Source organism: Aethalodelphis obliquidens, unplaced genomic scaffold, assembly GCF_003676395.1.
Source record: "Aethalodelphis obliquidens isolate GAN/ISIS:26980383/991018 unplaced genomic scaffold, ASM367639v1 scaffold12, whole genome shotgun sequence".
Classification (NCBI taxonomy): domain Eukaryota; kingdom Metazoa; phylum Chordata; class Mammalia; order Artiodactyla; family Delphinidae; genus Aethalodelphis; species Aethalodelphis obliquidens.
Genome location: NW_020837956.1, coordinates 23931606 through 23947350, shown reverse-complemented (window position 1 = coordinate 23947350; position 15745 = coordinate 23931606). Strand labels below are relative to the sequence as shown.

General features: G+C 37.2%; 1 protein-coding gene across 17 annotated transcripts in view; it reads right to left on the bottom strand.

The window, feature by feature from the left end:
• The window catches only part of DTNB (dystrobrevin beta), a 244921-nt gene that overhangs the window by 198224 nt on the left and 30952 nt on the right, over positions 1 to 15745 (bottom strand). For all 17 annotated transcript variants that reach the window (XR_003434136.1, XR_003434137.1, XM_027113669.1 and 14 more), the window contains 2 exons: positions 10479 to 10559; positions 6678 to 6891 (listed from right to left, as the gene is read on the bottom strand). Coding sequence is in view for 15 of the 17 variants with exons in the window: in XM_027113669.1 (XP_026969470.1) it covers positions 6678 to 6891; positions 10479 to 10559 (295 nt within the window). In the remaining 2 variants the exon portion in view is untranslated. The remainder of the gene's footprint in view (positions 1 to 6677; positions 6892 to 10478; positions 10560 to 15745) is intronic.

Genomic DNA, 15745 nt, shown 5'->3' with positions numbered 1-15745 from the left:
GGCATTTTTCACAGAACCAGAACAAAAAATTTCATAATTTGTATGGAAATACAAAAGACCCCAAATAGCCAAAGCAATCTTGAGAAAGATAAACAGAGCTGGAGGAATCAGGCTCCCAGACTTCAGACTATACTACAAAGCTACAGTAATCAAGGCAGTATGGTACTGGGACAAAAACAGAAATATAGATCAATGAACAGGATAGAAAGCCCAGAGATAATCCCATGCATATATGGTCACCTTATTTTTGATAAAGGAGGCAAGAATATACAATGGAGAAAAGAAAGCCTCTTCAGTAAGTGCTGCTGGGAAAACTGGACAGCTACGTGTAAAAGAATGAAATTAGAACACTCCCTAACACCATACACAAAAATAAACTCAAAATGATTAAAGACCTAAATGTAAGGCTAGACACTATCAAACTCTTTGAGGAAAACATAGGCAGAACACTCTATGACATAAATCACAGCAAGATCCTTTTTGACCCACCTCCTAGAGAAATGGAAATAAAAACAAAAATAAACGAATGGGACCTAATGAAACGTCAAAGCTTTTGCACAGCAAAGGAAACCATAAACAAGACCAAAAAACAACCCTCAGAATGGGAGAAAATATTTGCAAACCAAGCAACTAACAAAGGATTAACCTCCAAAATTTACAATCAGTTCATGCAGCTCAATATCAAAAAAACAAACAACCTAATCTAAAAATGGGCAATAAACCTAAATAGACATTTCTCCAAAGAAGATTTGCAGATTGCCAGCAAACACATGAAAGGATGCTCAACATCACTAATCATTAGAGAATGGAAATCAAAACTACAATGAGGTATCACGTCACACCAGTCAGAATGGCCATCATCAAAAAATCTACAAACAATAAATGCTGGAGAGGGTGTGGAGAATAGGGAACCCTCTTGCACTGCTGGTGGGAATGTAAATTGATACAGCCACTATGGGGAACAGTATGGAGCTTCCTCAAAAAACTAAAAATAGAACTACCATACGACCCAGCAATCCCACTACTGGGCATATAACCTGAGAAAACCATAATTCAAAAAGAGTCATGTACCACAATGTTCATTGCTGCTCTATTTACAATAGCCAGGACATGGAAGCAACCTAAGTGTCCGTCAACAGATAAATGGATAAAGAAGATGTGGCACATATATACAATGGAATATTACTCAGCCATACATAAAAAGAAACGAAATTGAGTTATTTGTAGTGAGGTGGACGGACCTAGTCTGTCATACAGAGTGAAGTAAGTCAGAAAGAGAAAAACAAATACCTTATGCTAACACATATATATGGAATCTAAAAAAAAAAAAAAAATGTTCTGAAGAAACTAGGGGCAGGACAGGAATAAAGACGCAGATGTAGAGAATGGACTTGAGGACATGGGGAGGGGGAAGGGTAAGCTGGGACAAAGTGAGAGAGTGGCATGGACATACATACACTACCAAATGTAAAATCGATAGCTAGTGGGAAGCAGCCGCATAGCACAGGGAGATCAGCTCGGTGCTTTGTGACTGCCTAGATGGTTGGGATGGGGAGAGTGGGAGGGAGACGCAAGAGGGAGGAGATATGGGGATATATGTAAATGTATGGCTGATTCACTGTTATAAAGCAGAAACTAACACACCATTGTAGAGCAATTATACTCCAATAAAGGTGTTAAAAAATAATAATAAATAAATAAATTTTTTAAAAAATCAACTGCAATACATGGACCTTATTTGAGTCTCAAATTAAACAACATAAAAATAAAAATTTATAAGGGAATTAGTGAAATGGATATTTTAACATATTAATGAATATTTATATTAATTTTCAGGTGAGATAAGGGCATTATGGTAATTTTTTTAAGGCATCCCATCTTTTAGAGATATGTATGCACTGGAATATTTACATATGAAATGATAACGACATGTGAGATTTGCCTCGAAATAAGTCAAGAAAGTGGGGAGAAGGGAGGCAGAGAGCCTGGGGATATAGATGAAATAAGACTGGCCATGTATTGGTAATTATGGAAGCTGTGTTACGGGCACACTGTTACTATAATATTCTTTCTATGTTTCTGTATGTTTGACATTTTTCTTTAAAAAACATTTTATGAAGAAGACATCTTAAGAAAAGTAAAAAAAATCAAGCTATAAATTGGGAGAATATACGTGCAACACACATAATCAGGAAAGGATTGTTATCTAAATTATAGGAAGAACTCTTACAAATCAATATAAAAAGAAAATATAACACACTAGAATAATGGGCAAAAGACACAAAGAGGCATTTCACAGAAGTAATAAATATGGCCAAGACACATATGAACATGCTCAGTAATCAAGAAAATGCAAATCAAGCTAACAATGAGATGTCATTTAGCAAAAACTAAGAAGTCCAAGAATTCTAAGGCTTACAGAATGTGAATCAAAAGGATCTCTTATGTATGGGTACAATTTGGAAAAATAATTTTATACTTTCTAAATATCAGTTCAGAGTAAATCTGAGCTTTCATATACCCCACAGCTCAGCAATTCTATTCCTCAGTTTAGAACCAAGAGAAACACTTGGACACAAATAAGAATATTCCAAGCAGAGTTGTTTCTTAGAGCAAAAATCTGGAAAACACCAGAATGGTATAGAAACACAACAGAATGTTATATAACAGTTAAAATAACTGAACTATAGATAAATGCAACATGAATGAATCTTTAAAATATGTTACTGGCTGAAAAAAATAAATCAGATAATAGTACATTAGTATGACACTCTTTTTTTAATTGTAAAAATATTTAAAATTAAACAATACTTTATTTATGTCCATACATGTGAACAAAAATGGTTTTTAAGACGCAAGGAAATGATAATACAAAATCAGAATAGGGTTCGCCTTAGTTAAGTGCAGTTCAGTGGGATGGGTTAGGAGATAAATGTAAATTATTGTCAATGTTCAAGTTCCTGGGTCAGATAGTGGGTTGGTGGATGTTTATTATTTCTAAGAATGAATGAGGGAAAAAAAGAGTATATGAAAAAAAAATCACTTAGAAGCTATAGCAGTAATCCAGGCGAAAGATGATGCTGGTGGTCTGGGATGGTAGCAGTGGGGATGGAGAGAAGTACATAGACCTGAAGGATATTCAAGAGGTAGAAATGAAAGAACTTGGTAACCGACTGGATGTGGGAGATGACGGAGAAGGAAGAGTTATAATGACTCTCAGGTTTAAGGAACTGGATGGAGAGTAGGACTATTTAACAAGAAAGGGAACCACAAGTTTATAATGCACTTCAAGGAGTTTAGTAGTGAACACTGTGGTCATCACCTTCATATCTAGTCCAACCATCCCCATGATGAGGCAATACAGGGTGAGGGTGAGAATTTAACTATCCTCTGCCCCAAAGGCACAAATCCTTTGTTTCAGCTGAAAAGCCTACCACTTACACATACATGGCCCAAACGCACATATCTGGTGGAGGCTCAGGTACTTTTGTTCAGTGTTGAAAGAAAACTGGCTCTCTCCCTCACCTAGACGTGACAGGAAGCATTTTAGTAGCTGTAGCAGGCATTTTTTGAAGTCAGCATAAGGATGAAGCTAATAGAAGAGAAGGTCAAAGCCAAGACCACTATAAAGACACGCAGGGATTTCCCTGGTGGCCCAGTGGCTAAGACTCCACGCTTCCAATGCAGCGGGCCCAGGTTCGATCCCTGGTCAGGGGACTAGATCCCACATGCCGCAACTAAGAGTTTGCATGTCACAACTTAAGATCTCGCATGCCGCAACTAAAAGATCCCCCATGCCACAACTAAAGACCCGGCGCAGCCAAATAAATAAATATTTTTTAAAAAAGAAGAAATGCAGCCAGGGCCCTGATTCAACCACAATCCTGTCTCTGGCTCCTCTGTTATGTGAGCCTATTGCTCCAGTTACTGTGAAAGCCCATCTGAGTAGGCTTTCTATTGCTTATAGTTGAAGATGTGGAACTAACACCGAGGTTGGAAACAGAAAGGAGGTTTATAAATCCCAAGCTCTAAATCACTAAATCAGCTCAACTGAAGAAGAGGAAGGAAGGTTTCCTATCCCTCACACTGGGAATTTGGATATCCTTGTTATCAAAAACAAAAAAAAGAAGAAAAAAATGTTGGTTAGAGCATCACCTGTTGTACCTTCGGACTAGACCATGTACCTATGGTACTGTAACTGTGGTACTGAGGACCTGAAACAGGAAAAAACTGAGGCTAACAGAATGTTTTGGCTATTCCTCTTAGCTTAAAGTCTACACACAGATGTTTATAATATCATTCTTCATACTTTTCAATGTTTTTAATTGTCCAATGTGAAATATTTTACATCTAAGTATTAAAAAAATTAATTCCTAAGAAAATACATGCTTAAGGGAGAAAGTCTTAGATCCTATTTGTTCCTGATGATCGTTTTAGGGTCTCACAATCTATTATAATAATCAGAAACAACCTGACCAAAAATGTGACTATGAATTTGGAGGTGAGGGAATTTAATAATTAAGTTAATTGCTGTATTCAAATTTTAACTTTGAGAAATTATGAAATACAAAAGCTTGAAAAGATCAGTTAAAATAATAGGAATTCTACATACCAAAGGGACTCTCCAGCCTAAATAACAAAGTGGCCAATCTATAAAGAGACTACTACTTTTGGAAGTATTTAACAACAAAATGCCCTGATTTTCAAAAATAAAATTCTGATAACCAGATCCTTTCTTTTTTCCAGTACATGAAAGCGAATTTCAAATTTCCGGAGAGCTAACTAAATAAGCTCTTATCATATGAAGAGTTCAAGGTCAGTAAAGATGTGACGATTTATTCTGATGCCCACAGTCAACATTTTAAACAGGATATGACTTGAGAATTACCAAACTCACCCCTGCCACACTATATTCTTTACTCTTAGCTCATTCGTCTCTTTTTGCTTTCCTAGTTCTCTTCAGTGTGCCCTCCTGCTGATTTACTGTCTCTTTTTTCTTTTCCTTTGTCTCTTTCTGCCTGTGTCCGGCTTTCTCCAACTGTGTCCCAGGACACCTCTGTACCTTCTGCCCTTAACTTTGGTCTTCCCATTCTCCCTTTTGCTATCTCTTCACTCTCTCTTCTCCTCCCTTCTTCAGCCGTAGTACTTATTTGATATAATTATGGAGTCAAAGTTTATAATCTCTGCTTTATCATTTTTAGCTCTAAGATGACTTTTATTTCTGACTTTAAAAAGTTTCTTAAATTAATTTGTGTTGTGTGGCCCTGAAGTGACTTACTCAGTGAGTCAGTGTCACGATAAGGTGCTGCTTACTCACCACAGAATAATGGTTTTTACTAAGGTTTTTAGATCAGAAGAGTCATTCCTTGGACAGTATAAACTTAACCTACCAGATTAACTGCTAAAAAAAATGGCATTAGAATTCTGGGACATACGCTACATGTACACTCATGTTTTAAAAATTCAAATTTCTTTAAATAATTTTTTATTAAATGGATGGAATATCTCATTTGATAACATCTTATAAAAATGTGGGGGCTTCCCTGGTGGCGCAGTGGTTGAGAATCTGCCTGCCAATGCAGGGGACACAGGTTCGAGCCCTGGTCTGGGAAGATCCCACATGCCGCGGAGTAACTGGGCCCGTGAGCCACAACTACTGAGCCTGCGCGTCTGGAGCCTGTGCTCCGCAACGAGAGGCCGCGACAGCGAGAGGCCTGTGCACCGCGATGAAGAGTGGCCCATGCACCGCGATGAAGAGCGGCCCCCGCTCGCCACAACTAGAGAAAGCCCTCGCACAGAAACGAAGACCCAACACAGCCAAAAATTAATTAATTAATTAATTTTTTTAAAAAAGTGAATTTAGTGAGTGCCTATGTTGTGACTTGGCCTTGACATTTGTATGGTTTTACCATTAATTCACAGAACCCTCAATATTATGAAGTATAACTAATAGCATTCTACAAATATATGAACTCATTTTCCTACAGAGAGAAAAATGAAGCAGAGAGAATTAACCCATCCAAATCACATTGCTGATAGTACAGCAGGGATCAGACATCTGAACTCCTGGTTCCCGGAAAATAAATATTAACCTCTGTGCTTCCAACATTTATGATTTCTTTTTTATTTTTTATCATACCAACTTAATTCTCCATAAATACAAATATAACAACTCATTTCTGTTTTAATTTGGAGGACATTTAGTTTTCTTCTATTGTTTTAAGGTTTAGAACACAATGTTCTACATTGAAAAGAATTAAAATAGACTCCTAAACATAAATAAAGAGAAAACAAGGTACTATATAGTCCAAAGGCAATTGCTATCACATAGTAAAGAAAAGTTAGTTTAAAAGTCAAATAGAAAGCCTCATAATCAAATGTACCACTTGGCTATATTTCACTGGATAGAGAACAGCTATATTAAGGTACCGACAATTTTACCAAACAATTATGTCTCAAGTGTTGTGAATCTCCCTAATGTTACAGAGGTTAATATGTGACATGCCCCAAGACAGTAAGTCACTCTGGCATTTAACCAGTCTTTAGAAGGGACTTGTACTAATTCATTTCCCTTTTAACTGTGATTCTAAGTTGACAACCCTTGGCAAGGCAGTACGGAAGAAGGATGATTAGAAGAGAAACATTCTTAAAATGGATTAAGCAGGGCAGGTACTAGCCTGTCATATGCAGCAATCATAAAGTTGAGGAGGAGGCTGATGGACTGTTCCACACTGATTTGGTGAGTAGAAGGAAGGCGCTTGTTCAGCTGGTAGTAGATGGATGAGATGACGGTCTCGAGGCGAGACACACTGATCTCAGTGGTATGGTCCAGTGTATTAAGGCCATTGTCTCGGAAGGCTTCAATCATGTTCCAAATATCAACAAGATGTACTGGAACACAAAGAAAATAAACTTTGTGTTTATTTTGTCAACACAAACTTTGTGTTTATTTTGTAACTTTTTCAACAATTCAAAAGTTTTAATTCAGCAGAAAGATATAAGAATTTTACATTTACTTACATTTAATAGAATAGTGAAGGGTGGCAGAATATGTCACCCCAAGATATGCCACTTTGGCATACGGAGTAGTTTGAGCTAAAGACTCCTGAAAAACAGCAGATGCCAAGAAGGACATTCTGACCTCCCCTCTTCTTCCCAAAAGCAGGAAGTAAAAGTCCCATGTGAAAAACGCCCTCCTTATTCCAAGAGGAAAGAAACATCCTCATCACCAGAGACAGTGAATTGAGTCTGAGTGAAATCTGCAGACTTCGTTAAAATAGCTCTTATCTTTAGTCTCCTGACATATTTTAGTTATTTTTCCACAACTGCCACTCTTTGTTCAACTTAGTATATAAGCACTTAGGCCCACTCACTCCTTTGGGTTTTCATTTTCCTATGGGGGCTCCTATGTACATGTAAAAATCCATATGCTTTTCTCCTGTTAATCTGTCTTATGTCAATTTAATTCTCAGGCTCCGCTGGAGACCCTGAGAGGGTAGAGGTAAAGTTTTGCCTCCCCTTTGTAGCTTCAAAAATACACAATGAAAATGTAACAGAACCTCAAAGAGACAAATTCACAGACTTTGTGGGAGATATTAACACACCTCTCTTAGCAAGTGACAGAGCAAACATACAAAAAAAATAAGTACAATCATAGACAAACTAACAAGGCAGGCATAATGGACACTATATGAAGTCCTGCCCCCAGTGATTAGAAAATATGCTTTATTTTCAATAACACAAAGAACATGTAAAAAAACTGACCTTATCCTGAGTCATAAAACTAATCCCAATAAATTTTAAAGGATTAAAATCATATAAGCCATGCTCTATGATCAAAATGAAATTGTCAGAAATCATTATCAAAAAGAAAACTTTTAAAATAAACTTTATCTTTAGAAATGAATAAACACACTACTTGGAAATTTCCTTAATCTGATTAAGGATATCTACAAAAAACTGCAGCAAACATATTACTTAATAGTAAAATGTTGAAAGCCATTCCTCTGATATTGGGAATAAGATAAGAAATGCCCACTGTCATCATTCCTATCGTATTTCAAATCCTAACCTATATAAATATGCAGTAATTATCAGTACAGGAAATAAAAGTAACTGTCATTATTCAGAAATGACAAAATTATACACATTGAAAATCATAAAGATTCTGCATGTATATCACTAAAATTAATATTTGAGTCTAGAATGACTGCTAGGTACAAATCAAGATATGAAAGTCACTGTATTTCTAAACATACACGAGGACTCAGGAATAAATCCAATAAAGGATGTGCAATATCTCTACCAAAAAATATATAAATTAGCAAAACTTAAAGACCTAAATAGATGGAGGAATATATCAGGTTCACAGAAATGAAATCTCAACACTGGAAATACATCAATTTCTCCCCAACTTGATCTACAGATTCAGTGTAGTCCCAACAAAATCCCACAGGACTATACATTAAAAGGATGAATTTTATTATACGTAAATTATACTTTAAAAAAAAAATGAAGGAAAGAAATCCCAGCACAAATCTTTGTTTTTGTTCATTTTTAGTAGAAATTAACAAGCAAATTCTAAAATTTGTGTGAAAATAAATGTAAAAAGGCCAAGAATGTCTCAGACAATCTTAAAAAGTAAAATAGAACAAAAGTACCCTAACCCTAAAGCTCTAACAGTGATTATTGGTATAAGGATAGACAAACAGACCAATGGAACACAGAGTCCAAAAACAGATCCTCTCACATATGGACACAGCTATGAACATTCTTGTACATTTCTCCTAATGAATATGAGAAAAAGATTTTTTTAGTAATGAAGAAAAAGGATGGTCTTTTCAATAAATAGTGTAGGGTCAACTGAACATATATATGGAAAAAATTGAAATCTGACTCCTACTTATAACCTGGAGTAATCTGGTAGACTGAAGAATCATATGTGACAAAATAAAACTGCTAGAACAATGCATCTTTTACTTTATATTACTAATGCCACTAGCCTGGCTCAGCCCACACATAGACTACTGTGTTCCAAGAATAATTATGGGAAGAAGTATAAAAATGGTAGTTCCTGTAGGACAGCGGTTTTCAAACTTTCTGACAACATGCAAATATATTTAAATCAACACACACACACCCCTCTAGATATATAAAAAACACGTTTCACAAAATACTTTACCACATAAGCTACGTTCTGACTTTTTTTTCTTTCTCTTTTTTTTTCTCCATTACATGCTTTAAATTCTGGCTACAGTTCACCAAAACAGTTTCAGGAACCATTAACAGGTCACAACCCATAATTTGAAAACAATGCTTTGGGAAACCAGAGAAGAAACATGACTTCAGTCTAGGATGGTACGGTAAACTCTTTGGAGAGAATTTTAAGCTAGGATTTTTGAGTAGGACTTAAAGTAGTGTAGAAGTATTTAAATATAAAGTGACTTGTCCAAGGTCACGTGTTTATAATAAATGACAAACAAAACCTGGAGTAAAACAGGTTTTCCCATTCTAAGGCTAATGTTCTTTCCATTACACAAAACAGTTTTTCATTAATACACACACACACACACACACACACATATATCTGAGACAAGTACAATAATTCTAAGTCAGTTCATCTGCACACAAATTAAGAAAGATTTTATATGCATTTTACAAATATTTTAATTTACGTATTTTATAAGTAGCAATTGTGGAAGCAACCGCTTATAGAAAAGGCTGATTTGTGTTATATTAAGTTTAAACAAGAAAGTTAATTTTTATTATGCCTTTATCAAAATATTAGTTTTTCTTTCTCTCCAGAAGCTGATAAACTGTATTAATTTTACATAAAACTTTGTATTAAAAACAGTGACAAGGAGAAATGAATTCTCCCATTTAAAGAATTAATTAATCTTGGGACTTCCCTGGTGGTGCAGTGGTTAAGAATCCGCCTGCCAATGCAGGGGACACGGGTTCAAGCCCTGGTCCGGGAAGATCCCACATGCCGCGGAGCAACTAAGCCCGTGTGCCACAACTACTAAGCCTGCACTCTAGAGTTTGCAAGCTACAACTACTGAGCCCGAATGCCACAACTAGTGAAGCCCGCGTGCCTAGAGTCCATGCTCCACAACAGGAGAGGCCACCGCAATGAGAAGCCCACACACCGCAAGGAAGAGGAGTCCCCACTCACCGCAACTAGAGAAAGCCCGCGCACAGCAACAAAGACCCAACACAGCCATAAATAAATAAATAAATCATTTTTTAAAAAAATAATTAATTAATCTCAAAACTAGTCACCTTATTGAGTTTCTTAAATTTTTTGAGGGACACCAGAATAAATTAACAAGCTCTTTCCATCACAAAGCTTATATTCTGATAAACACTTAAGACAAAATAATTCAATTAACATTACAATATGACTAAAACACATTAAAATCTTCTATATTATCAAGAGCTCTATCCAGCTATCATAGAAATGAGTAGAAATGACTTACGGTTGCATCGTTTTTGCACAAATCGCAATTTGCAAGCTGTTCTGTAAGTTGACAGTCGTATGACATCAAAATTCTGAGCACCTGAAAAGGGGCAAATAAAAAATCTTCAACTAGATTTACCATTTAATTTCCACATGCTGGGGAAGTGACTCTATTCCATTGTGTTGGCACAGTCTATACACAACATGTCAACAAGGCCCTCTTTGGATAAAACACAAAGTGGGGAAGAAGGGTTAAAAATGCTTTCTGCGTGCCCACTCCATGCCAAGCACGATGTCAGCAGTTTTGCCTATATCATCCTGTCTGCTAGCCTAAGAAAACTCTGAGGGGAGGACCACTCATGACTTGAGTGAATGAACTACGTATTCCGCAAAATGAAAAAAAGTGGTATAGTAGGGAAGACCCTAGCCTAGAGTCAGGAAAGCTAAATTCCAGCCCAGTCTGACCACAGGCCATGACCGTGGCCATGTTACACCCCTTCTTCTCAGCCTCAGTGTCCTCATCTATAAAATGAGGGAACTGGACCAGATGATCTCTAAGTTCCCCTTCCAGGTCTGTGGCAGCCTGTGTTTTTCAAAAAAGGGACACAACAGTATTTCCAGACCAGTATTTTTATGTGCCTCTAGTATGCTGCCCCTCCCCATCAAGAACTAAAGATTATTTCCCTCCACTTGCACCTGAGGACACTGTGACTGCCTCAATGAATAGAGTGTGGCAGACGAACACTGCCTGACTTCTGAAGGTGGGCGATAAATGTGGGACAGCTTGTCTGTGCTCTCACTCTCTCAGGATGCTTGCCCTAGGAACCTGGACACCATTGCTGTGAAGCCCAAACTAGCTGATGTGGAGAAACCACACAGAGACACCGATACCCAGAGAAACTGAGTCCATCAGCTGAAAGTCAGTAGCAATTACCGAACATGTAAGTGAGCAAGGCAACAAATGACCCAGCCCTGAGTCTCTGAGTCTTCCAACAGAGGCCTGAGACATCATGCAGCAAAGTCAAGACATAAGCACTGGACGCTGTTCTAATTTTAGACCCAAAAAAGGTATAAACAAAATAAATGACTGTTTGGGGATAAGTAATATATAGCCCTAGTAACTAGAACAAAGCCTAAATTATATGAATCTATAAATCAAACTTTGTTTTCATTTCAAAATTTGCTGTAGGGCTTCCCTGGTGGCGCAGTGGTTGAGAGCCGATGCAGGGGACACGGGTTCGTGCCCCGGTCCGGGAAGATCCCACATGCCGCGGAGCAGCTGGGCCCGTGAGCCATGGCCGCTGAGCCTGCGCGTCCGGAGCCTGTGCTCTGCGACGGGAGAGGCCACAACAGTGAGAGGCCCGCGTATGGCAAAAAAAAAAAAAAAAATTGCTGTCTTGAATTTTAAGGCCACTTCAGGGAACTCTGGCCTCCAGTGTGAGTTTTTTTATTTCACCTATGCTGCCTTGTAAGATCTGGCAGCAACTTTTGATTCAAAAAAGGGAAAGTGAACCAGCACAAATTATCTTATACCAATATTTACAGTCATCTTTCATTTCTGCTTATAGAAAAAAAAAAAGGAAGGATTTTTCCAGGTTTTTGGTAAAAGTAATATTTATTGACCAAAAAGTGAAGCAAAGATTTCTCTTAATCTCACTTCAATCAACCCTTACCTTGATGTCACAATTAAAATTATTTCCTCCATCACCTGGTTCTCACAAAATTTCTACCCTTCTATACATACACGTTATAGTCCTATTTTCTTTTTTTTAATATAACAGGTTTTTTGAAATATAATTCATCCATTAAAGTATTCAACTTAGTTGTGCAACCATCACCACAGTCAGTTTTTCATTATCTCAAAAAAGAAACCTCTTCCCCTTATGAGTCACTTTGCCCATTTTTTAATTGAGTTGTTTGTCTTTCATTATTGAGTTTTAAGTACTTTATATGTTGTAGATACAAGTCCCTTATGAAATATATGATTTGCAAATTTTTTTTCCCATTCTCTGAGTAGTCATTTCACTTTCTTGGTCGTATCTAATAGGGCACAAAAGGTTTTAATTTTGATAAATCCAATATATCTATTTGTTATTTTGTCACTTGTGCTTTTGGTGTCATACCTGAGAAGGCTTTGCCTAATCTAAGTTTATGAAGATTTATACCTATGTGTCCTTCTAAAAGTTTTACACTTTTAGATCTTACATTTAGGGCTATGATATATTTTTAGTTAATTTATTATGCAGTATGAGGCGGAGGTTCAAATTCATTCTTTTGCATATGGATACCCACTTGTCCCAGCGCCATTTGTTCAAAATACTATTCTTTCTTCATTAAATGGTCTTGGTATCCTTGTGAAAAATCAAGTGACCACAGATGTATGGGTTTAATTTTTAACTTTCAATTTTATCCCACTGATCATATGTCTATTCTTATGCCAGTACCACACAATCTGGATCATTGTGGCTTTGTAGTTCTCAAATTCGGAAGTGTGAGTCTTCCAACTTTGTTCTCTTTTGAGACTGTTTTGACTACTCTGGGTTGAATTTCCATATGAATTTTAGGATCAGCCCATCCATTTCTTCAAAACAGCCAGTTTTTTTATGAGGACTGCAATGAGTTTGTGGATCAATTTAGGGAAAAGTGACATCTTAATGATAAATCTTCTGATCCTCTAATACAGGATATCTTTCCATTTATTTAGTCTTCCTTAATTTCTTTCAACAGTGTTTTGTAGTTTTCAGAGTACAAGTTTTACACTTCTCTTGTTAAATTTATTCAGTCTGATTTTCTTTTACTCATTTAGTTTCTATATTACTATCTCAGCCTAAATATTTTAAATTGGAACCATTAAATATTAATTATTCAAAACCAAATAATTTTAAGAAAGAATGCCAACACATGTCCAAGAACATTTAATAAATAACCCATCATTAAATCACTGCAGGTAATTTTAATGTCTAAACATTTATTTCTATGAAATATTTTAATGAGAAACACTGATAAAACGAATGTTAACAGCTAGGAAAGGAAAGTTCCACCCCCATCTGATCAAACAGAAACATTACTAATCTGATTGATCAGACTTTTTGCAGGGTATTTATTAGGCAATGCTTGCTAGTGGAAAAGTAACTACAGGAAAAAGGTAGTGCACCTGGTATAACTCACTCTTTTCAGACTCCTTCTCCAGTGCAGAGTCAGATTTGTCACCACAAAAGATGAAATAGAGCAGATATCACACAAGTCCAAAGCTAACTAGTTTAGGAAAATAGGAAACTCCAAATGCTTCAGACCAGTTTGCCAGAAATCTCTACACTGAAGTTTCAGGAACTAGTCAAGAATCAAGTATCACTCTGCTTCCCTTTGCCAGTCTGATCCTTGTGAAAATACATCACTCTAAATGTACTGAGGAAAATGTAGAGAGAGCAGTGGGATGTTACAGGATTCAGAAATTCTAAGAAGTCCTGGCCAGAGCATCATTTTTTAAAAATCTAATAGCAGTCCAAATCCAAAAATAATTTCTAAAAGTTAAGATATAATTAATAACCTTAGAATTTTATTAAAATACTATTGTACCAATATTCAACCAAACTTCCCATATGTTTCCCTTCTTCTGAAGCAGTCATCTTCCCTGATTTATATAAGGAGAATCCTCATACAGTGCCTAAGAATAGCCTTCATTTTTTTAATACTTGCCCTATGTAAATGTCACAGTAACTTCCTGATCAGAAAATATGGTAGTTTGGCAAATACAAAATAGAAAAGCCCCCAGTGAAGAAACTGAAATGACTGGAATATCACTTTGGGAATTCTGAACTAGAAATGATTACTCTTCATTATCATTCATTTCAAGAATATTTCATTAAAAGAAATACAATAAAATGTCATTTTTATACTAATGTCAGACAATGTTTCAAGCCCACCCAGAAATTACAGAGGTTTTCCCTGGTGGTGCAAGGGTTAAGAATCCGCCCGCCAATGCAGGGGACACAGGTTCGAGCCCTGGTCTGGGAAGATCCCACATGCGGCGGAGCAACAAAGCCCGCATGCCACAACTACTGAAGCGTGCGCACCTAGAGACCATGCTCCACAACAAGAGAAGCCACTGCAATCAGAAGCCCATGCACCACAACAAAGAATAGCCCCTGCCTGCGGCAACTACAGAAAGCCTGCGTGCAACGAGGACCCAACGCAACCAGAAATTAATTAATTAATTAAATTTAAAAAAAGAAAAGAAACGATACAGAGAGCCCTAACTAAATATCCAGGCAGAACTCTGGCCCCAGTTAGAAAGCCCAGTGAAATTCGTGAACAGACAGGGAACCAATGGGACACTGGGTACCCAAGAGGTACAGGAGAAAGATAGGGAAAGGGTAAGAAAGGATTAAGCCTTCTTTGCACTTTATGGCTCTCCTTATTCATGAGAATGGGATATGAATGTTCTATAGTATAACCAAATCCCAAGGAAAGCAAAGAGTCAAATGCAAGGGTTTTATTGTACCTGTTTGTATCAGAAGCTTATATCAAAACCCCCAGGGGAGGAAGCTGGAATCTTCATTCTTAACAAATGCCCCTAAAGACTCTTATAATCAAGCTAGTTTTGGGAAACATAGGACTACCCAACTCAACTTAAAGGTCTAGCTCATGCACCTCTCACATTTTACCTCACACTCCACTCCAATCAGTCTGGACTACCTACAGTTACCCAAACATACCGGGTCCCGTCACCTCTGGGCCTTGGTAAGTGATAGTGCCCCAGCCCTTCCTTCACCACATTATTGGGTTGACTCAGCCAAGACATCACTTCCTCCCAGATTCCTCCCTGGACCCCCCTTGCTTCCCCCATCATGGCTCCTACTGCGCTATCATCCCTTGTTCCCACTTCCAGGAAAACAAAATCCATGAAGGCAGAGACCATTTTACTGTTGTATTATTCATTACTGTATGTCCCAAAGTAGGACACAATAAAACTAGCACCTAAATATTTATTGAATGAATAAATAACTGAAAACTGGGAAGTTCTGGGTTGTCTGATATAAAAAAGGCTTTTTCCCAAAAATTTACAAAGGAATGTCAAAAGGATATACAACTGCAGACACTAGCAAGGAAAGGCTCATGGCGGGAGATGATAAAAGTAGTGGGGAAGCCAGTTCCTTTTCCTGTGTAAACATGTTGATGCTTTTAACTTTCCTCAGGTAGGGCAGAGCACTCCAAACTGTGTTCCAGGAAGCCACAGGATTTGATGGACGTGCTCAGCAGACTAATGACAGGGATAAGGAAGTAAAT